This window comes from Salvelinus alpinus, chromosome 7 (assembly GCF_045679555.1).
Source record: "Salvelinus alpinus chromosome 7, SLU_Salpinus.1, whole genome shotgun sequence".
NCBI classification, from domain to species: domain Eukaryota; kingdom Metazoa; phylum Chordata; class Actinopteri; order Salmoniformes; family Salmonidae; genus Salvelinus; species Salvelinus alpinus.
The window spans coordinates 88,622,432-88,646,115 of NC_092092.1; the positions used below are offsets into that span (position 1 = coordinate 88,622,432).

General features: G+C 47.8%; 1 protein-coding gene across 7 annotated transcripts in view; it reads left to right on the forward strand.

The window, feature by feature from the left end:
* Positions 1–23,684, forward strand: part of LOC139581833 (endoplasmic reticulum-Golgi intermediate compartment protein 1-like) — a 103,765-nt gene that overhangs the window by 76,956 nt on the left and 3,125 nt on the right. Inside the window, exons 3-5 of one of the 7 annotated variants that reach the window (XM_071412047.1) lie at positions 7–1,687; positions 3,816–3,963; positions 4,716–5,515. In XM_071412047.1, coding sequence (XP_071268148.1) covers positions 1,511–1,687; positions 3,816–3,938 — 300 coding nt within the window. In that variant the 5' untranslated portion in view covers positions 7–1,510 and the 3' untranslated portion in view covers positions 3,939–3,963; positions 4,716–5,515. Of the gene's footprint in view, positions 1–6; positions 3,964–4,715; positions 5,516–23,684 lie in introns of all 7 variants that reach the window. The other 6 variants (XM_071412048.1, XM_071412049.1, XM_071412051.1 and 3 more) reach the window with 6 other exon arrangements.

Consider the following 23,684-nt stretch of genomic DNA (forward strand, 5'->3'; position numbering starts at 1 on the left):
CTCCAGTGGTGGGTCTTGATATCCAGGACGAGATGGGTCGTCATGAGGTGGGGCACATAGACAACTCCATGAAGGTTCCTCACAACCATGGATATGGTTGTCGCTTCGAGGGAGAGTTCACTATTAACAAAGGAGACACTGCTGACCCCCACTACACAGACCTCTGATCAAGATGGCGCCGACAGAGATGGTCCTTAAAAAAACGATGCAGTTATACGTTTTTTTTTGGTATTATTTCTTACATTGTTAACACAGGAAATCTCAAGTCTTATTACATACAGCCGGGAAGAACTACTGGATATAAGATCAACGTCAACTTACCAACATTACGACCAGAAATACGTCTTTGCCGAAGTGGATCCTTTGTTCGGACTTCCACCCTGGACATGGGATCTCATCCCAGAGGCCGACCCAGAACAACGAGGTCGCCGCAGGAGAGGCAGACGGAGCGGCCTACTGGTCAGACTCAGAAGCACACCATCCATATTACTCGCCAATGTCCAATCTCTAGACAACAAGGTGGATGAAATTAGGGCACGAGTTGCCTTCCAGAGAGACATCAGAGATTGTAACATTCTCTGTTTCACGGAAACATGGCTCACTCGGGATATGTTGTCAGAGTCGGTACAGTCACCCGGGTTTCTTCACGCATCGCGCCGACAGAAACAAACATCTCTCTGATAAGGTGAAGGGCGGGGGTGTATGCCTCATGATTAACATCTCATGGTGTAATCACAACAACATACAGGAACTCAAGTCCTTTTGTTCACCTGACCTAGAATTCCTTACAATCAAATGCCGACCACATTATCTTCCAAGAGAATTCTCTTAGATTATAGTCACAGCCGTGTACATCCACCCCCCCCCCCCCCCCCCAAACAGATCCCTCCTTGGCCCAGAAATAACTTCACTGGACTCTATGTAAACTGGAAACCATACATCCTGAGGTTGCATTTATTGTAGCTGGGGATTTTAACAAAGCTAAGAATTTAGGAAGTATGGTTCTAATCAGCATATCGAATGCACGACGAGCTTTCTGGGTCATTGCTACTCGAACTTCCGCGATGCATACAAAGCCCTTCGGCAAATCTGACCATGACTCCATTTTGTTGCTCCCAGCCTATAGACAGAAACTAAAACAGGAAACGCCCGTGCTCAGGTCAATACAACGCTGGTCTGACCAATCGGATTCCACGCTTCAAGATTGCCTCAGTCACGTGGACTGGGATATGTTCCAGATAGCCTCAGACAATAACATAGATGTATACACTGACTCGGTGAGTGAGTTTATTAGTAAGTGCATCGGAGATGTCGTTCCCTCTGTGACCATTAAAACCTTCCCTAACCAGAAACCGTGGATTGATGGCAGCATTCGCGTGAAACTGAAAGAGCGAACCACTGCTTTTAATCATGGCAAGGCGACCGGAAACACGACCGAATACAAACACTGCACCTATTCCCTCCGCAAGAAAATCAAACAAGCAAATTCAACGGCTCAAACACGAGACCTATGTGGCAGGGTCTACAGTCAATCACGGATTACAAAAAGAAAACCAGCCCCGTCGCGGACACCGACGTCTTGCTCCCGGACAAATTAAACAACTTCTTTGCTCGCTTTGAGGACAATACAGTGCCACTGACACGGCCCGCTACCAAAACCTGTGGGCTCTCCTTCACCGTGGCCAAAGTAAGTAAAACATTTAAACCTGTTAACCCTCGTAAGTCTGCCGGTCCAGACGGCATCCCTAGCTGCGTCCTAAGAGCATGCGCAGACCAGCTGGCTGGTGTGTTTACGGACATATTCAACCAATCCCAGTCTGTTGTCCCCACATGCTTCAAGATGTCCACCATTGTTCCTGTTCCCAAGAAAGCAAAGGTAACTGAACTAAATGACTATCGCCCCGTAGCACTCACTTCTGTCATCATGAAGTGCTTTGAGAGACTAGTCAAGGATCATATCACCTCCACCCTACCTGTCACTCTAGACCCACTTCAATTTGCATACCGCCCCAATAGGTCCACAGACGATGCAATCGCCATCACACTGCACACTGCCCTAACCCATCTGACAAGAGGAACACCTATGTGAGAATGTTGTTCTTTGACTACAGCTCAGCATTCAACACCATAGTACCCTCCAAGCTCATCATTACGCTGGAGACCCTGGGTCTCGACCGAGGAAACAACATCTCCACCCCACTGATCCTCAACACTGGGGCCCCACAAGGGTGCGTTCTCAGCCGTCTCCTGTACTCCCTGTTCACCCATGACTGCGTGGCCATGCACGCAACCTCAGGAGGCTGAAGAAATTTGGCTTGTCACCTAAAACCCTCACCAACCTTTACAGATGCACAATTGAGAGCATCCTGTCGGGCTGTATCACCGCCTGGTACGGCAACTGCTCCGCCCACAACAGCTAGGCTCTCCAGAGGGTGGTGCGGTCTGCACAACGCATCACCGGGGGCAAATTACCTGCCCTCCAGGACACCTACACCACCTGATGTCACAGAAATGTTCACCCTTTCATCCCTTTACATTTGTGTGTATAAGGTAGTTGTAGTGAAATTGTTAGATTACTTGTTAGATTTTACTGCATGGTCGGAACAAGAAGCACAAGCATTTCGCTACACTCGCATTAACATCTGCTAACCATGTGTATGTGACCAATAACATTTGATTTGATTTGACAGCTAACCAAACCACAGGTCACTTCAGATAGAATTTCCAGTTTGCAAACACAACCGTCACTGAACCCTGGGAAAGTTCCAGTTGCCCAGAGAGACCTCTGTTATATTTAAAATGATTGGCCACTCCGTGTCATTTCACAGATGAGTGATTCACAGTGATTTTACCATGACATGTCTGCCGTCGTAGTTCATCAGAACGACAGCTTTCTTATCGGACTGTTGGCACCATTATGAAGGATGTCACATTTAACGTCATTGATAATGTGCCTAGTCTAACTTGGCCACTGATTTCAATGTCTCATACTAAATATGAGATCTTTATAGTGAATCTGGATCACGGACATATCTTGGTGTGACTGTAATACGGGTTGATCAGAGCAGAAGATTTGCAGGCCTGTCTCCTCTCCTGTCTCCTCTCCTGTCTCCTCTCCTGTCTCCTCTCCTGTCTCCTCTCCTGTCTCCTCTCCTGTCTCCTCTCCTGTCTCCTCTCCTGTCTCCTCTCCTGCGTGTTTCTCCTGTCTCCTCTCCTGTCTCCTCTCCTGTCTGTCCTCTCCTGTCTCCTCTCCTGCGTGTTTCTCCTGTCTCCTCTCCTGTCTCCTCTCCTGTCTCCTCTCCTGTCTCCTCTCCTGTCTCCTCTCCTGTCTCCTCTCCTGTCTCCTCTCCTGCGTGTTTCTCCTGTCTCCTCTCCTGTCTCCTCTCCTGTCTCCTCTCCTGTCTCCTCTCCTGTCTCCTCTCCTGTCTCCTCTCCTGTCTCATCTCCTGTCTCCTTATTGAGTTATGTTAAGCATAGCAGCATAACTACGGTTTGACATCAGCAGAGCTTCTAACAAGTTCTAACTGGCATCTCTGATGTCACAATCCAACGCTACTTTGATTAGTTTAACAGATTAACTTTCTTGATTTCTTAGCTGGATAAAATACCTAGTCTTTGTGGTTGTGTTATGTGGTACTTATAGGCTACATTAGTTCATGTTAGAGACTGTTTTGCAACCAGAAGAGAGGGAGGAAGACTTGATACTGAACTGGATTATCTGCTAACTAGCTAGATGTGTATCAGGACTCCTGGGTCATATAAAGTCTGTGTTCTGCTCATCTCTTTATGGTTATATTGTTGTGTTCTCCCTCCAGGTACCAGGCAACTTCCACGTGTCGACCCACAGCGCCACAGCCCAGCCCCAGAGCCCTGACATGACACACCTCATACACAAACTGGCCTTCGGGGAGAAACTACTGGTCAGGACACTTCTATAGACACCCTCTGTATCTGAAACTACTGGTCAGTACAGTTCTATAGACACCCTCTGTATCTGAAACTACTGGTCAGTACAGTTCTATAGACACCCTCTGTATCTGAAACTACTGGTCAGTACAGTTCTATAGACACCCTCTGTCATACTGACACACATACTGGTCAGTACACGTTGCATATAGACACACACTCTGTATCTGAAACTACTGGTCAGTACAGTTCTATAGACACCCTCTGTATCTGATTGAACATCAACACACACACACACACACACTTCACACACACACACACACACACACACACACTTTGCACACACACACACACTTTGCACACACACACACACTTTGCACACACACACACACACACACACACACACACACACACACTCACACACACTTTGCACACACACACACACTTTGCACACACACACTTTGCACACACACACACACACACACACACACACACACACACACACACACACACACACACTTCACACACACACACACACTTCACACACACACACTTTGTACACACACACTTTGTACACACACACACACACACTTTGTACACACACACACACACACTTTGTACACACACACACTTCGCACACACACACACACAATTGAGATTAAAATAAGATGTAATATCCTCCTTCAGTGCTTCCTCTGAAAGTTGCATGCTTACACCGCGGGACTTAGAGGTACCCTGCGTCACAGCTTCATTGCTCCAGACCACCACCAGGGGGAGTTAGAGCACTCATTATGCATTTGTGTCCCAAGGTTTTTATATGACCAATCATATCGAGTGGTTCCAATGACGAATTTGACGCGAGCAAAGATGGCTGACAAAACATTACGGGGGAAGCAGATGTAAGTAATTATAACGTCATAACGAGTCAAGAAAAACATTTACAATTGAGAGGAATATGTTAGTTAATGTAGAGACAAACGATTGTGCATATTTTTTTGTCAAAGTTAATTTATGAAAATCGCGATTTAGCAAGTTAACTGACTAGCTAACATTAGTTAGCTGGTGTTATGACATGAGTACAGTATGACATTGTAATTCGTGTTGTTTAATGTATCAGGGACTCCTGAAACAACCAGATAACCAGGCTGTCATCTTATGAAACAGTGCATGTAAAGAATCTAGCTAGCTAAAGCATTTACTGCTAATTGAATGTACCATTGTGTAAGCTTGCATTGCAATGCAGCTGAAGTAAAATAGCTAGCTAACTATTTACTTTCTTATTGTGTAGTGGAGGATAAAAATAACTCTATGCCTATGTATGTGTAGCTAGCTACAGTATGTAGCCGGTCTGTGTCCCCCTTTTTCCTCCAAACATAACAATGGTCATTATGGCCAAACAGTTCTATTTGTGTTTCATCAGACCAGAGGACATTTCTCCAAAAAGTACGATGTTTGTCCCCATGGGCAGTTGCAAACCGTAGTCTGGCTTTTTTATGGCGGTTTTGGAGCAGTTGCTTCTTCCTTGCTGAGGAGACAGAACGTGTCTCCTTCCTGAGCGGTATGACGGCTGCGTGGTCCCATGGTGTTTAAAGAAGCACTGAGTTTGAAGGTAGGCCTTGAAATACATCCACAGGTACACCTCCAATTGACTCAAATGATGTCAATTAGCCTATCAGAAGCTTCTAAAGCCATCATTTTCTGGAATTTTCCAAGCTGTTTAAAGGCACAGTCAACTTAGTGTATGTAAACTTCTGGCCCACTGGAATTGTGATTCAGTGAATTATAAGTGAAATAATCTGTCTGTAAACAATTGTTGGAAAAATGAATAGTGTCATGCACAAAGTAGATGTCCTAACCGACTTGCCAAAACCATAGTTTGTTAACAAGAAATGTGTGGAGTGGTTGAAAAACAAGTTTTAATGACTCTAACCTAAGTGTATGTAAACTTCTGACTTCAACTGTACATGTACTGTAGTTATTGCCTATGGATTGAGTAGAATTTAATATAACTTTGTGCCAAGGATGCAAGTCATATATACATGTAGTTATTACCATGCATTGTGGCCTGTACATTTTAATATATTCACTGATCATGTGATCTCTTCCTTGGCAAATAAAGGTACAGTTCAGGTATGAATGTCTTTGAGATTATTCTTCAGTCATATCCAATACCAGGAGTATCAAACTCCAGCCTTTGAATGATGATGTGTCTGCTTGTATCACAATTATACACTTCAACAGTGTTTACCAATCCTGCTCCTGGGACATCAATGTTTACACATTGTAACTATGCAATAGACTAGAAAACATGATTGATTTGTAATTCATATATACAGGGGGAAAAACTATGCATATCTAACTCCCTTCATCTGCATTAATCTGAGGACACAGTATTTCAGTGAGAGACTTCATTTCAACCAGTGAAACGCTTTTATTGAAAGACGTTCATACACAATACATGCATTATAACTATGATAATTGTAATATTATATTATAAATGCAAGTTCAATATGTACTTCAATGCACATATGGTGTGCATTATAAAACGAGGAAGAAAGAGGAGGTGTAGAATACAGAAAGGGAAAGAGGTAAGAACAGCGACAGACAGCATATGATTAATGAATCACAGTGCTACCCTCATATTCTCTCAGTTCATCACAATTACATAATAGTGTCTAGTCGGCCCGACGGTTATCTTATTAAGAGCGAATGAGGTGGCAATGACGGGACTGGCTTCCTCTCTCACATCAAAACATACCTGCAGACGAGAGACAGATGGATAGAGAGAGAGCATGATTAAGCCTTGTTTTTATTATTCTAACACGCTCAGTCATAATCATCAGGAGGTGAAATGCAAAACTGACATTGGATCATTAACTCTGGGACTACTACATCTCTGTCTGTATTTCAATGTAAAGCATCTCTTTTAATAATACTTCCTGTTGACCCGACCAAGTGACTCTCACCTATGATCATGTTGTGCCCTCTGTGTCAGCCAGTTCAGATGCGGGAGGGGTTCACCGACACAGCTGATATAACCTAGAGGATTTAGGGAGAAGAGAGAGAGGGATGAAGTGTCTCTCTGTTAACATTTCTTTATAACAGATATGTGTAGAGAAAATGGTGTGTGTGTGGTCACACCTGGTGTCCTGGTGTCCACACTAAGTGGCTACAGAGTACTTTATGCTGAACAACAGACACGTGAGGACAAACAATGAGGACAAACAATAGAAGATAATGTCATTAGTAGACAGAAATACCACTTGAAGCTTGATGATGACTTGATCATTTGAATCAGCTGTGTAGTGCAAAAGGCAAAAACCAAAAATGTGCACAGGTGTTTGGAGATATGCCACAGCTGGTGAGGTGTCAGGTCCACATCGCTGACCCTCAACACACGGGTTCAGCCCCTTCCTGTAAATTACAGTAAACATCACACTCACAGAAGTTACAAAAGAATAAAGACATTTCAAATGTCATTATGTCATATTATGTCTATATACGGTGTTGTAACGATGTGCAAATGGTTAAAATACAAAAGGAAAAATAAATAAAGATAAATATGGGTTGTATTTACAATGGTGTTTGTTCTTCACTGGTTGACCTTTTCTTGTGGCAACAGGTCACAAATCTTGCTGCTGTGATGTCACACTGTGGTATTTCACCCAATAGGGGAGTTTATCAAGATTGGGTTTGTTTTTGAATTATTTTTGTATCTGTGTAATCTGAGGGAAATATGTGTCTCTGATATGGTCATACATTTGGCAGGAGGTTAGGAAGTGCAGCTCAGTTTCCACCTCATTTTGTAGACAGTGTGCACATAGCCTGTCTTCTCTTGAGAGACAGGTCTGCCTACGGCGGCCTTTCTCAATAGCAAGGCTATGCTCACTGAGTCTGTACATAGTCAAAGCTTTCCTTAAGTTTGGGTCAGTCACAATGGTCAGGTATTCTGCCACTGTGTACTCTCTGTTTAGGGCCAAAATAGCATTCTAGTTCGCTCAGTTTTTTTGTTAATTCTTTCCAATGTGTCAAGTAATACTTTTTTCGTTTTCTCTTGATTTGGTTGGGTCTAAATGTGTTGCTGTCCTGGGGCTCTGTGGGTTGTGTTTGTGAACAGAGCCCCAGGACCAGCTTGCTTAGGGGACTCTTCTCCAGGTTCATCTCTCTGTAGGTGATGGCTTTGTTATGGAAGGTTTGGGAATCGCTTCCTTTTAGGTGGTTGTAGAATTTAACAGCTATTTTCTAGATTTTGACAATTAGCGGGTATCGGCCTAATTCTGCTCTGCATGCATTGTTTGGTGTTTTACGTTGTAAACAGAGGATATTTTTTTCAATTTGGTGTTTGCCTCTGTCTCTCTGTCTCTGTGTAACTCTCTCCCACTCTTCTTTCTCTCTCTCTGTGTCTCTCTCGCTCTGTCTAACTCTGTCCCTATCACCTGTCCCTATCAGAATGGCCTGTGTTACCAGGAACTAGTTCTCCACCTGTCCCTATCAGAATGGCCTGTGTTACCAGGAACTAGTTCTCCATCTGTCCCTATCAGAATGGCCTGTGTTACCAGGAACTAGTTCTCCATCTGTCCCTATCAGAATGGCCTGTGTTACCAGGAACTAGTTCTCCTTCTGTCCCTATCAGAATGGCCTGTGTTACCAGGAACTAGTTCTCCATCTGTTCCTATCAGAATGGCCTGTGTTACCAGGAACTAGTTCCCCATCTGTCCCTATCAGAATGGCCTTCGTTACCAGGAACTAGTTCTCCATCTGTCCCTATCAGAATGGCCTGTGTTACAAGGAACTAGTTCCCCATCTGTCCCTATCAGAATGGCCTGTGTTACAAGGAACTAGTTCCCCATCTGTCCCTATCAGAATGGCCTGTGTTACCAGGAACTAGTTCTCCATCTGTCCCTATCAGAATGGCCTGTGTTACAAGGAACTAGTTCCCCATCTGTCCCTATCAGAATGGCCTGTGTTACCAGGAACTAGTTCTCCATCTGTCCCTATCAGAATGGCCTGTGTTACCAGGAACTAGTTCCCCATCTGTCCCTATCAGAATGGCCTGTGTTACCAGGAACTAGTTCTCCATCTGTCCCTATCAGAATGGCCTGTGTTACCAGGAACTAGTTCTCCATCTGTCCCTATCAGAATGGCCTGTGTTACCAGGAACTAGTTCTCCATCTGTCCCTATCAGAATGGCCTGTGTTACCAGGAACTAGTTCTCCATCTGTCCCTATCAGAATGGCCTGTGTTACCAGGAACTAGTTCTCCATCTGTCCCTATCAGAATGGCCTGTGTTACCAGGAACTAGTTCTCCATCTGTCCCTATCAGAATGGCCTGTGTTACCAGGAACTAGTTCTCCATCTGTCCCTATCAGAATGGCCTGTGTTACCAGGAACTAGTTCTCCATCTGTCCCTATCAGAATGGCCTGTGTTACCAGGAACTAGTTCTCCATCTGTCCCTATCAGAATGGCCTGTGTTACCAGGAACTAGTTCTCCATCTGTCCCTATCAGAATGGCCTGTGTTACCAGGAACTAGTTCTCCATCTGTCCCTATCAGAATGGCCTGTGTTACCAGGAACTAGTTCTCCATCTGTCCCTATCAGAATGGCCTGTGTTACCAGGAACTAGTTCTCCATCTGTCCCTATCAGAATGGCCTGTGTTACCAGGAACTAGTTCTCCATCTGTCCCTATCAGAATGGCCTGTGTTACCAGGAACTAGTTCTCCATCTGTCCCTATCAGAATGGCCTGTGTTACCAGGAACTAGTTCTCCATCTGTCCCTATCAGAATGGCCTGTGTTACCAGGAACTAGTTCTCCATCTGTCCCTATCAGAATGGCCTGTGTTACCAGGAACTAGTTCTCCATCTGTCCCTATCAGAATGGCCTGTGTTACCAGGAACTAGTTCTCCATCTGTCCCTATCAGAATGGCCTGTGTTACCAGGAACTAGTTCTCCATCTGTCCCTATCAGAATGGCCTGTGTTACCAGGAACTAGTTCTCCATCTGTCCCTATCAGAATGGCCTGTGTTACCAGGAACTAGTTCTCCATCTGTCCCTATCAGAATGGCCTGTGTTACCAGGAACTAGTTCTCCATCTGTCCTTATCAGAATGGCCTGTGTTACCAGGAACTAGTTCTCCATCTGTCCCTATCAGAATGGCCTGTGTTACCAGGAACTAGTTCTCCATCTGTCCCTATCAGAATGGCCTGTGTTACCAGGAACTAGTTCTCCATCTGTCCCTATCAGAATGGCCTGTGTTACCAGGAACTAGTTCTCCATCTGTCCCTATCAGAATGGCCTGTGTTACCAGGAACTAGTTCTCCATCTGTCCCTATCAGAATGGCCTGTGTTACCAGGAACTAGTTCTCCATCTGTCCCTATCAGAATGGCCTGTGTTACCAGGAACTAGTTCTCCATCTGTCCCTATCAGAATGGCCTGTGTTACCAGGAACTAGTTCTCCATCTGTCCCTATCAGAATGGCCTGTGTTACCAGGAACTAGTTCTCCATCTGTCCCTATCAGAATGGCCTGTGTTACCAGGAACTAGTTCTCCATCTGTCCCTATCAGAATGGCCTGTGTTACCAGGAACTAGTTCTCCATCTGTCCCTATCAGAATGGCCTGTGTTACCAGGAACTAGTTCTCCATCTGTCCCTATCAGAATGGCCTGTGTTACCAGGAACTAGTTCTCCATCTGTCCCTATCAGAATGGCCTGTGTTACCAGGAACTAGTTCTCCATCTGTCCCTATCAGAATGGCCTGTGTTACCAGGAACTAGTTCTCCATCTGTCCTTATCAGAATGGCCTGTGTTACCAGGAACTAGTTCTCCATCTGTCCCTATCAGAATGGCCTGTGTTACCAGGAACTAGTTCTCCATCTGTCCCTATCAGAATGGCCTGTGTTACCAGGAACTAGTTCTCCATCTGTCCCTATCAGAATGGCCTGTGTTACCAGGAACTAGTTCTCCATCTGTCCCTATCAGAATGGCCTGTGTTACCAGGAACTAGTTCTCCATCTGTCCTTATCAGAATGGCCTGTGTTACCAGGAACTAGTTCTCCATCTGTCCCTATCAGAATGGCCTGTGTTACCAGGAACTAGTTCTCCATCTGTCCCTATCAGAATGGCCTGTGTTACCAGGAACTAGTTCTCCATCTGTCCTTATCAGAATGGCCTGTGTTACCAGGAACTAGTTCTCCATCTGTCCCTATCAGAATGGCCTGTGTTACCAGGAACTAGTTCTCCATCTGTCCCTATCAGAATGGCCTGTGTTACCAGGAACTAGTTCTCCATCTGTCCCTATCAGAATGGCCTGTGTTACCAGGAACTAGTTCTCCATCTGTCCCTATCAGAATGGCCTGTGTTACCAGGAACTAGTTCTCCATCTGTCCTTATCAGAATGGCCTGTGTTACCAGGAACTAGTTCTCCATCTGTCCCTATCAGAATGGCCTGTGTTACCAGGAACTAGTTCTCCATCTGTCCCTATCAGAATGGCCTGTGTTACCAGGAACTAGTTCTCCATCTGTCCCTATCAGAATGGCCTGTGTTACCAGGAACTAGTTCTCCATCTGTCCCTATCAGAATGGCCTGTGTTACCAGGAACTAGTTCTCCATCTGTCCCTATCAGAATGGCCTGTGTTACCAGGAACTAGTTCTCCATCTGTCCCTATCAGAATGGCCTGTGTTACCAGGAACTAGTTCTCCATCTGTCCCTATCAGAATGGCCTGTGTTACCAGGAACTAGTTCTCCATCTGTCCCTATCAGAATGGCCTGTGTTACCAGGAACTAGTTCTCCATCTGTCCCTATCAGAATGGCCTGTGTTACCAGGAACTAGTTCTCCATCTGTCCCTATCAGAATGGCCTGTGTTACCAGGAACTAGTTCTCCATCTGTCCCTATCAGAATGGCCTGTGTTACCAGGAACTAGTTCTCCATCTGTCCCTATCAGAATGGCCTGTGTTACCAGGAACTAGTTCTCCATCTGTCCCTATCAGAATGGCCTGTGTTACCAGGAACTAGTTCTCCATCTGTCCCTATCAGAATGGCCTGTGTTACCAGGAACTAGTTCTCCATCTGTCCCTATCAGAATGGCCTGTGTTACCAGGAACTAGTTCTCCATCTGTCCCTATCAGAATGGCCTGTGTTACCAGGAACTAGTTCTCCATCTGTCCCTATCAGAATGGCCTGTGTTACCAGGAACTAGTTCTCTATCTGTCCCTATCAGAATGGCCTGTGTTACCAGGAACTAGTTCTCCATCTGTCCTTATCAGAATGGCCTGTGTTACCAGGAACTAGTTCTCCATCTGTCCCTATCAGAATGGCCTGTGTTACCAGGAACTAGTTCTCCATCTGTCCCTATCAGAATGGCCTGTGTTACCAGGAACTAGTTCTCCATCTGTCCCTATCAGAATGGCCTGTGTTACCAGGAACTAGTTCTCCATCTGTCCCTATCAGAATGGCCTGTGTTACCAGGAACTAGTTCTCCATCTGTCCCTATCAGAATGGCCTGTGTTACCAGGAACTAGTTCTCCATCTGTCCCTATCAGAATGGCCTGTGTTACCAGGAACTAGTTCTCCATCTGTCCCTATCAGAATGGCCTGTGTTACCAGGAACTAGTTCTCCATCTGTCCCTATCAGAATGGCCTGTGTTACCAGGAACTAGTTCTCCATCTGTCCCTATCAGAATGGCCTGTGTTACCAGGAACTAGTTCTCCATCTGTCCCTATCAGAATGGCCTGTGTTACCAGGAACTAGTTCTCCATCTGTCCCTATCAGAATGGCCTGTGTTACCAGGAACTAGTTCTCCATCTGTCCCTATCAGAATGGCCTGTGTTACCAGGAACTAGTTCTCCATCTGTCCCTATCAGAATGGCCTGTGTTACCAGGAACTAGTTCTCCATCTGTCCCTATCAGAATGGTATGTGTTACCAGGAACTAGTTCTCCATCTGTCCCTATCAGAATGGCCTGTGTTACCAGGAACTAGTTCTCCATCTGTCCCTATCAGAATGGCCTGTGTTACCAGGAACTAGTTCTCCATCTGTCCCTATCAGAATGGCCTGTGTTACCAGGAACTAGTTCTCCATCTGTCCCTATCAGAATGGCCTGTGTTACCAGGAACTAGTTCTCCATCTGTCCTTATCAGAATGGCCTGTGTTACCAGGAACTAGTTCTCCATCTGTCCCTATCAGAATGGCCTGTGTTACCAGGAACTAGTTCTCCATCTGTCCCTATCAGAATGGCCTGTGTTACCAGGAACTAGTTCTCCATCTGTCCCTATCAGAATGGCCTGTGTTACCAGGAACTAGTTCTCCATCTGTCCCTATCAGAATGGCCTGTGTTACCAGGAACTAGTTCTCCATCTGTCCTTATCAGAATGGCCTGTGTTACCAGGAACTAGTTCTCCATCTGTCCCTATCAGAATGGCCTGTGTTACCAGGAACTAGTTCTCCATCTGTCCCTATCAGAATGGCCTGTGTTACCAGGAACTAGTTCTCCATCTGTCCCTATCAGAATGGCCTGTGTTACCAGGAACTAGTTCTCCATCTGTCCCTATCAGAATGGCCTGTGTTACCAGGAACTAGTTCTCCATCTGTCCCTATCAGAATGGCCTGTGTTACCAGGAACTAGTTCTCCATCTGTCCCTATCAGAATGGCCTGTGTTACCAGGAACTAGTTCTCCATCTGTCCCTATCAGAATGGCCTGTGTTACCAGGAACTAGTTCTCCATCTGTCCCTATCAGAATGGCCTGTGTTACCAGGAACTAGTTCTCCATCTGTCCCTATCAGAATGGCCTGTGTTACCAGGAACTAGTTCTCCATCTGTCCCTATCAGAATGGTATGTGTTACCAGGAACTAGTTCTCCATCTGTCCCTATCAGAATGGCCTGTGTTACCAGGAACTAGTTCTCCATCTGTCCCTATCAGAATGGCCTGTGTTACCAGGAACTAGTTCTCCATCTGTCCCTATCAGAATGGCCTGTGTTACCAGGAACTAGTTCTCCATCTGTCCCTATCAGAATGGCCTGTGTTACCAGGAACTAGTTCTCCATCTGTCCTTATCAGAATGGCCTGTGTTACCAGGAACTAGTTCTCCATCTGTCCCTATCAGAATGGCCTGTGTTACCAGGAACTAGTTCTCCATCTGTCCCTATCAGAATGGCCTGTGTTACCAGGAACTAGTTCTCCATCTGTCCCTATCAGAATGGCCTGTGTTACCAGGAACTAGTTCTCCATCTGTCCCTATCAGAATGGCCTGTGTTACCAGGAACTAGTTCTCCATCTGTCCTTATCAGAATGGCCTGTGTTACCAGGAACTAGTTCTCCATCTGTCCCTATCAGAATGGCCTGTGTTACCAGGAACTAGTTCTCCATCTGTCCCTATCAGAATGGCCTGTGTTACCAGGAACTAGTTCTCCATCTGTCCCTATCAGAATGGCCTGTGTTACCAGGAACTAGTTCTCCATCTGTCCCTATCAGAATGGCCTGTGTTACCAGGAACTAGTTCTCCATCTGTCCCTATCAGAATGGCCTGTGTTACCAGGAACTAGTTCTCCATCTGTCCCTATCAGAATGGCCTGTGTTACCAGGAACTAGTTCTCCATCTGTCCCTATCAGAATGGCCTGTGTTACCAGGAACTAGTTCTCCATCTGTCCCTATCAGAATGGCCTGTGTTACCAGGAACTAGTTCTCCATCTGTCCCTATCAGAATGGCCTGTGTTACCAGGAACTAGTTCTCCATCTGTCCCTATCAGAATGGCCTGTGTTACCAGGAACTAGTTCTCCATCTGTCCCTATCAGAATGGCCTGTGTTACCAGGAACTAGTTCTCCATCTGTCCCTATCAGAATGGCCTGTGTTACCAGGAACTAGTTCTCCATCTGTCCCTATCAGAATGGCCTGTGTTACCAGGAACTAGTTCTCCATCTGTCCCTATCAGAATGGTATGTGTTACCAGGAACTAGTTCTCCATCTGTCCCTATCAGAATGGCCTGTGTTACCAGGAACTAGTTCTCCATCTGTCCCTATCAGAATGGCCTGTGTTACCAGGAACTAGTTCTCCATCTGTCCCTATCAGAATGGCCTGTGTTACCAGGAACTAGTTCTCCATCTGTCCCTATCAGAATGGCCTGTGTTACCAGGAACTAGTTCTCCATCTGTCCTTATCAGAATGGCCTGTGTTACCAGGAACTAGTTCTCCATCTGTCCCTATCAGAATGGCCTGTGTTACCAGGAACTAGTTCTCCATCTGTCCCTATCAGAATGGCCTGTGTTACCAGGAACTAGTTCTCCATCTGTCCCTATCAGAATGGCCTGTGTTACCAGGAACTAGTTCTCCATCTGTCCCTATCAGAATGGCCTGTGTTACCAGGAACTAGTTCTCCATCTGTCCCTATCAGAATGGCCTGTGTTACCAGGAACTAGTTCTCCATCTGTCCCTATCAGAATGGCCTGTGTTACCAGGAACTAGTTCTCCATCTGTCCTTATCAGAATGGCCTGTGTTACCAGGAACTAGTTCTCCATCTGTCCCTATCAGAATGGTCTGTGTTACCAGGAACTAGTTCTCCATCTGTCCCTATCAGAATGGCCTGTGTTACCAGGAACTAGTTCTCCATCTGTCCCTATCAGAATGGCCTGTGTTACCAGGAACTAGTTCTCCATCTGTCCCTATCAGAATGGCCTGTGTTACCAGGAACTAGTTCTCCATCTGTCCCTATCAGAATGGCCTGTGTTACCAGGAACTAGTTCTCCATCTGTCCCTATCAGAATGGCCTGTGTTACCAGGAACTAGTTCTCCATCTGTCCCTATCAGAATGGCCTGTGTTACCAGGAACTAGCCTGCCAAGGAAGTCTTCTCCATCTGCTTCTCCTCCTCCATCCTGTAGTGAAGTAGACAGAGAACAGCAAGTAGAATGTTCCAATCAATTTCACCAGTCGTGGAAATGTATTCAGTTCCTTGATATACCACACCTGTCAGGTGGATGGATTATCTTGGTAAAGGAGAAATGCTCACTAACAGGGATGTAAACACAACTTGAGAGAAATAAGCTTTTTGTGCGTCTGAAAAATCTCTGGGATATTTTATTTCAGCTCATGAAACATGGGACCAACCTTTTACATGTTGGGTTTATATTTTTGTTCAGTGTAGAATACAGAAACTATAGAGTATAGATGTATAGAATACAGAAACTATAGAGTATAGATGTATAGAATACAGAGTTGGTTCAGTGTCTGTCGCAAGAAAAAATCCCTGGGTGGCGAGTTGATACACTTCCAAGTCGGGAAGGTTAAACCCCCCCGCCCCCTCCCCGACTCAGGAAAGTTAAACCCCCCCCCCCCCCGACTCAGGAAAGTTAAACCCCCCCCCCCCAGACTCAGGAAGGTTAACCCCCCCCCCCCCCCCCCAGACTCAGGAAGGTTAACCCCCCCCCCCAGACTCAGGAAGGTTAACCCCAACCCCCCAGACTCAGGAAAGTTATCCCCCCCCCCCCCCGACTCAGGAAGGTTAACCCTCCCCCAGACTCAGGACAGGAAGGTTAACCCCCCCCAGACTCAGGAAGGTTAACCCCCCCCCCCAGACTCAGGAAAGTTAAACCCCCCCCCCCAGACTCAGAAAGGTTAAACCCCCCCCCCACCCCAGACTCAGGAAGGTTAACCCCCCCCCAGACTCAGGAAGGTTAACCCCCCCCCCCCCCAGACTCAGGAAGGTTAACCCCCCCCCCCCCCCCAGATTCAGGAAGGTTAAACCCCACCCCCCCAGACCCAGGAAGGTTAAACCCCACCCCCCCAGACCCAGGAAGGTTAAACCCCCCCAGACTCAGGATGGTTAAACCCCCCCCCCCCTCCCCAGGCTCAGGAAGGTTAAACCTCCCCCCCCCCAGACTCAGGAAGGTTAAACCTCCCCCCCAGACTCAGGAAGGTTAAACCTCCCCCCCAGACTCAGGAAGGTTAAACCTCCCCCCCCAGACTCAGGAAGGTTAAACCCCCCCACAGACTCAGGAAGGTTAAACCCCACCCCCCCAGACCCAGGAAGGTTAACCACCCCCCCCCCCAGACTCAGGAAGGTTAAACCCACCCCCCCCCAGACTCAGGAAGGTTAAAACCCACCCCCCCAGTCCCAGGAAGGTTAAACCCCCCCCCCCCAGACTCAGGAAGGTTAAACCCCACCCCCCCAGACCCAGGAAGGTTAAACACCACCCCCCCCCCCAGACTCAGGAAGGAAAAAAAAAAAGAAACAGACTCAGGAAGGTTAAACCCCCCCCCCCCAGACCCAGGAAGGTTAAACCCCCCCCCCCCCAGACCCAGGAAGGTTAAACCCCACCCCCCCAGACCCAGGAAGGTTAAACCCACCCCCCCCCCAGACTCAGGAAGGTTAAAACCCACCCCCCCAGTCCCAGGAAGGTTAAACCCCCCCCCCCCAGACTCAGGAAGGTTAAACCCCACCCCCCCAGACCCAGGAAGGTTAAACACCACCCCCCCCCCCAGACTCAGGAAGGAAAAAAAAAAAGAAACAGACTCAGGAAGGTTAAACCCCCCCCCCCAGACCCAGGAAGGTTAAACCCCCCCCCCCCCAGACCCAGGAAGGTTAAACCCCACCCCCCCAGACCCAGGAAGGTTAAACCCACCCCCCCCCCCAGACTCAGGAAGGTTAAAACCCACCCCCCCAGTCCCAGGAAGGTTAAACCCCCCCCCCCCAGACTCAGGAAGGTTAAACCCCACCCCCCCAGACCCAGGAAGGTTAAACACCACCCCCCCCCCCAGACTCAGGAAGGAAAAAAAAAAAGAAACAGACTCAGGAAGGTTAAACCCCCCCCCCCCCAGACCCAGGAAGGTTAAACCCCCCCCCCCCAGACCCAGGAAGGTTAAACCCCACCCCCCCAGACCCAGGAAGGTTAAACCCACCCCCCCCCCAGACTCAGGAAGGTTAAACCCCACCCCCCCAGACCCAGGAAGGTTAAACCCACCCCCCCCCCAGACTCAGGAAGGTTAAAACCCACCCCCCCAGTCCCAGGAAGGTTAAACCCCCCCCCCCCAGACTCAGGAAGGTTAAACCCCACCCCCCCAGACCCAGGAAGGTTAAACACCACCCCCCCCCCCAGACTCAGGAAGGAAAAAAAAAAAAGAAACAGACTCAGGAAGGTTAAACCCCCCCCCCCAGACCCAGGAAGGTTAAACCCCCCCCCCCCAGACCCAGGAAGGTTAAACCCCACCCCCCCAGACCCAGGAAGGTTAAACCCACCCCCCCCCCAGACTCAGGAAGGTTAAAACCCACCCCCCCAGTCCCAGGAAGGTTAAACCCCCCCCCCCAGACTCAGGAAGGTTAAACCCCACCCCCCCAGACCCAGGAAGGTTAAACACCACCCCCCCCCCCAGACTCAGGAAGGAAAAAAAAAAAAGAAACAGACTCAGGAAGGTTAAACCCCCCCCCCCCCAGACCCAGGAAGGTTAAACCCCCCCCCCCCCCCAGACCCAGGAAGGTTAAACCCCACCCCCCCAGACCCAGGAAGGTTAAACCCACCCCCCCCCCCAGACTCAGGAAGGTTAAAACCCACCCCCCCAGTCCCAGGAAGGTTAAACCCCCCCCCCCCCAGACTCAGGAAGGTTAAAACCCACCCCCCCAGTCCCAGGAAGGTTAAACCCACCCCCCCCCCAGACTCAGGAAGGTTAAACCCCACCCCCCCAGACCCAGGAAGGTTAAACACCACCCCCCCCCCCAGACTCAGGAAGGAAAAAAAAAAAAGAAACAGACTCAGGAAGGTTAAACCCCCCCCCCCCCCAGACCCAGGAAGGTTAAACCCCCCCCCCCCCCGACCCAGGAAGGTTAAACCCCACCCCCCCAGACCCAGGAAGGTTAAACACCACCCCCCCCCCCCAGACTCAGGAAGGAAAAAAAAAAAGAAACAGACTCAGGAAGGTTAAACCCCCCCCCCCCAGACCCAGGAAGGTTAAACCCCCCCCCCCCCCAGACTCAGAAAGGTTAAACCCCCCCCCCCCCCCAGACTCAGGAAGGTTAACCCCCCCCCAGACTCAGGAAGGTTAACCCCCCCCCCCCCCCAGACTCAGGAAGGTTAACCCCCCCCCCCCCCCCAGATTCAGGAAGGTTAAACCCCACCCCCCCAGACCCAGGAAGGTTAAACCCCACCCCCCCAGACCCAGGAAGGTTAAACCCCCCCAGACTCAGGATGGTTAAACCCCCCCCCCCTCCCCAGGCTCAGGAAGGTTAAACCTCCCCCCCCCCAGACTCAGGAAGGTTAAACCTCCCCCCCAGACTCAGGAAGGTTAAACCTCCCCCCCAGACTCAGGAAGGTTAAACCTCCCCCCCCAGACTCAGGAAGGTTAAACCCCCCCACAGACTCAGGAAGGTTAAACCCCACCCCCCCAGACCCAGGAAGGTTAACCCCCCCCCCCCCCCAGACTCAGGAAGGTTAAACCCACCCCCCCCCAGACTCAGGAAGGTTAAAACCCACCCCCCCAGTCCCAGGAAGGTTAAACCCCCCCCCCCCAGACTCAGGAAGGTTAAACCCCACCCCCCCAGACCCAGGAAGGTTAAACACCACCCCCCCCCCCCAGACTCAGGAAGGAAAAAAAAAAAGAAACAGACTCAGGAAGGTTAAACCCCCCCCCCCCAGACCCAGGAAGGTTAAACCCCCCCCCCCCCCCAGACCCAGGAAGGTTAAACCCCACCCCCCCAGACCCAGGAAGGTTAAACCCACCCCCCCCCAGACTCAGGAAGGTTAAAACCCACCCCCCCAGTCCCAGGAAGGTTAAACCCCCCCCCCCCCCAGACTCAGGAAGGTTAAACCCCACCCCCCCAGACCCAGGAAGGTTAAACACCACCCCCCCCCCAGACTCAGGAAGGAAAAAAAAAAAGAAACAGACTCAGGAAGGTTAAACTCCCCCCCCCCAGACCCAGGAAGGTTAAACCCCACCCCCCCAGACCCAGGAAGGTTAAACCCACCCCCCCCCCCAGACTCAGGAAGGTTAAAACCCACCCCCCCAGTCCCAGGAAGGTTAAACCCCCCCCCCCCCCAGACTCAGGAAGGTTAAACCCCACCCCCCCAGACCCAGGAAGGTTAAACACCACCCCCCCCCCCCAGACTCAGGAAGGAAAAAAAAAAAAGAAACAGACTCAGGAAGGTTAAACCCCCCCCCCCAGACCCAGGAAGGTTAAACCCCCCCCCCCCCCAGACCCAGGAAGGTTAAACCCCACCCCCCCAGACCCAGGAAGGTTAAACCCACCCCCCCCCCAGACTCAGGAAGGTTAAAACCCACCCCCCCAGTCCCAGGAAGGTTAAACCCCCCCCCCCCCCCAGACTCAGGAAGGTTAAAACCCACCCCCCCAGTCCCAGGAAGGTTAAACCCACCCCCCCCCCAGACTCAGGAAGGTTAAACCCCACCCCCCCAGACCCAGGAAGGTTAAACACCACCCCCCCCCCCCAGACTCAGGAAGGAAAAAAAAAAAGAAACAGACTCAGGAAGGTTAAACCCCCCCCCCCCCAGACCCAGGAAGGTTAAACCCCCCCCCCCCCAGACCCAGGAAGGTTAAACCCCCCCCCCCCCGACTCAGGAAGGTTAACCCCCCCCCCCCCCCGACTCAGGAAGGTTAACCCCCCCCCCCCCCCCGACTCAGGAAGGTGTTAAACCCCCCTCCGACTCAGGAAGGTGTTAAACAGCCCCCCCCCCCAGACTCAGGAAGGTTAAAAGATTGGGGGGGTGGGGTGTAAACTAGAGATGAGGAAAAGAGAAGGACCGTTCCCTGCTGGGGGTGAGCCTCTTCCTTTGTTCAATTCAAATTCAATTCAAGGGGCTTTATTGTCATGGGAAACATATGTTAACATTGCCAAAGCAAGTGAAATAGATAATAAACAGAAGTGAAATAAATAAACAAGAAAAACAAACAGTAAACATTACACATACAGAAGTTCCAAAAGAATAAAGACATTTCAAATGTCATATGATGTCTATATACGGTGTTGTAACGATGTGCAAATAATTAAAGTACAAAAAGGAAAATAAATAAACATAAATATGGGTTGTATTTACAATGGTGTTTGTTCTTCACTGGTTGACCTTTTCTTGTGGCAACAGGTCACAACTCTTACTGCTGTGATGTCACACTGTGGTATTTCACCCAATAGGGGAGTTTATCAAGATTGGGTTTGTTTTTGAATTCTTTGTGGATCTGTGTAATCTGAGGGAAATATGTGTCTCTACTATGGTCATACATTTGGCAGGAGGTTAGGAAGTGTAGCTCAGTTTCCACCTCATTTTGTGGGCATTCTGCTCACAGGGTTAGGGTTCACTGAGTCTACACATAGTCAAAGCTTTCCTAAAATTTGGGTCAGGTATTCTGCCACTGTGTGTACTCTCTGTTTAGGGCTAAATAGCATTGTAGTTTGCTCCTTTTTTGTTGTTAATTCTTTCCAATGTGTTAAGTAATGATCTTTTTGTTTTCTAATGATTTGGTCTAATTGTGTTGCTGTCCTGGGGCTTTGTGGGGTGTGTTTGTGTTTGTGAACAGAGCCCCAGGACCAGCTTGCTTAGGGGACTCTTCTCCAGGTTCATCTCTCTGTAGGTGATGGTTTCGTTATGGAAGGTTTGGGAATCACTTCCTTTTAGGTGGTTGTAGAATTTAACAGCTATTTTCTGGATTTTGACAATTAGCGGGTATCGGCCTAATTCTGCTCTGCATTATTTGGTGTTTTACATTGTAAACAGAGGATATTTAGTGAATTCTTGGTTGGTGAGCAGACCCCAGAACTCACAACCATAAAGGGTAACAGGTTCTAGAACTGATTCAAGTATTTTTAGCCAGATCCTAATTGGTATGTTGAATGTTATGTTCCTTTTGATGGCATAGAAGGCCTTGCCTTGTCTCTCAGATGGTTCACAGGTTTGTGGAAGCTGTTCTCTGACCAGTGAAGATAGTTCTTGGTGTAGTCTCATTGTGGTTGACGTCTGGTGGGGATGTGTTCATGCCATGCTCCTCTAAGGTTGTGTGTGTGTGTGTGTGTGTGTGTGTGTGTGTGTGTGTGTGTGTGTGTGTGTGTGTGTGTGTGTGTGTGTGTGTGTGTGTGTGTGTGTGTGTGTGTGTGTGTGTGTGTGTGTGTGTTTACAACATGGAGAACAGCGACAATATCTAGGAGTTATCTGGACTTGTCAAGAGAGACTTAGTCAAAGACGACAACAATTAAAAATAATAAAATCAAAGATAAAAACACATGTTATGCTACATATTGTAACCAACCAGTAAACATGTCTTCTCTCTCTCTGTCCCGCCCCTGCAGGAGTATGTAGCCTATAATAACATTACATATTGTAACCAACCAGTAAACATGTCTTCTCTCTCTCTGTCCCGCCCCTGCAGGAGTATGTAGCCTATAATAACATTACATATTGTAACCAACCAGTAAGCATGTCTTCTCTCTCTCTGTCCCGCCCCTGCAGGAGTATGTAGCCTATAATAACATTACATATTGTAACCAACCAGTAAACATGTCTTCTCTCTCTCTGTCCCGCCCCTGCAGGAGTACGTAGCCTATAATAACATTACATATTGTAACCAACCAGTAAACATGTCTTCTCTCTCTCTGTCCCGCCCCTGCAGGAGTATGTAGCCTATAATAACATTACATATTGTAACCAACCAGTAAACATGTCTTCTCTCTCTCTGTCCCGCCCCTGCAGGAGTATGTAGCCTATAATAACATTACATATTGTAACCAACCAGTAAACATGTCTTCTCTCTCTCTGTCCCGCCCCTGCAGGAGTACGTAGCCTATAATAACATTACATATTGTAACCAACCAGTAAACATGTCTTCTCTCTCTCTGTCCCGCCCCTGCAGGAGTACGTAGCCTATAATAACATTACATATTGTAACCAACCAGTAAACATGTCTTCTCTCTCTGTCCCGCCCCTGCAGGAGTATGTAGCCTATAATAACATTACATATTGTAACCAACCAGTAAACATGTCTTCTCTCTCTCTGTCCCGCCCCTGCAGGAGTACGTAGCCTATAATAACATTACATATTGTAACCAACCAGTAAACATGTCTTCTCTCTCTGTCCCGCCCCTGCAGGAGTACGTAGCCTATAATAACATTACATATTGTAACCAACCAGTAAACATGTCTTCTCTCTCTGTCCCGCCCCTGCAGGAGTACGTAGCCTATAATAACATTACATATTGTAACCAACCAGTAAACATGTCTTCTCTCTCTCTGTCCCGCCCCTGCAGGAGTATGTAGCCTATAATAACATTACATATTGTAACCAACCAGTAAACATGTCTTCTCTCTCTGTCCCGCCCCTGCAGGAGTATGTAGCCTATAATAACATTACATATTGTAACCAACCAGTAAACATGTCTTCTCTCTCTCTGTCCCGCCCCTGCAGGAGTACGTAGCCTATAATAACATTACATATTGTAACCAACCAGTAAACATGTCTTCTCTCTCTCTGTCCCGCCCCTGCAGGAGTATGTAGCCTATAATAACATTACATATTGTAACCAACCAGTAAACATGTCTTCTCTCTCTCTGTCCCGCCCCTGCAGGAGTATGTAGCCTATAATAACATTACATATTGTAACCAACCAGTAAACATGTCTTCTCTCTCTCTGTCCCGCCCCTGCAGGAGTATGTAGCCTATAATAACATTACATATTGTAACCAACCAGTAAACATGTCTTCTCTTTCTCTGTCCCGCCCCTGCAGGAGTACGTAGCCTATAATAACATTACATATTGTAACCAACCAGTAAACATCTCTTCTCTCTC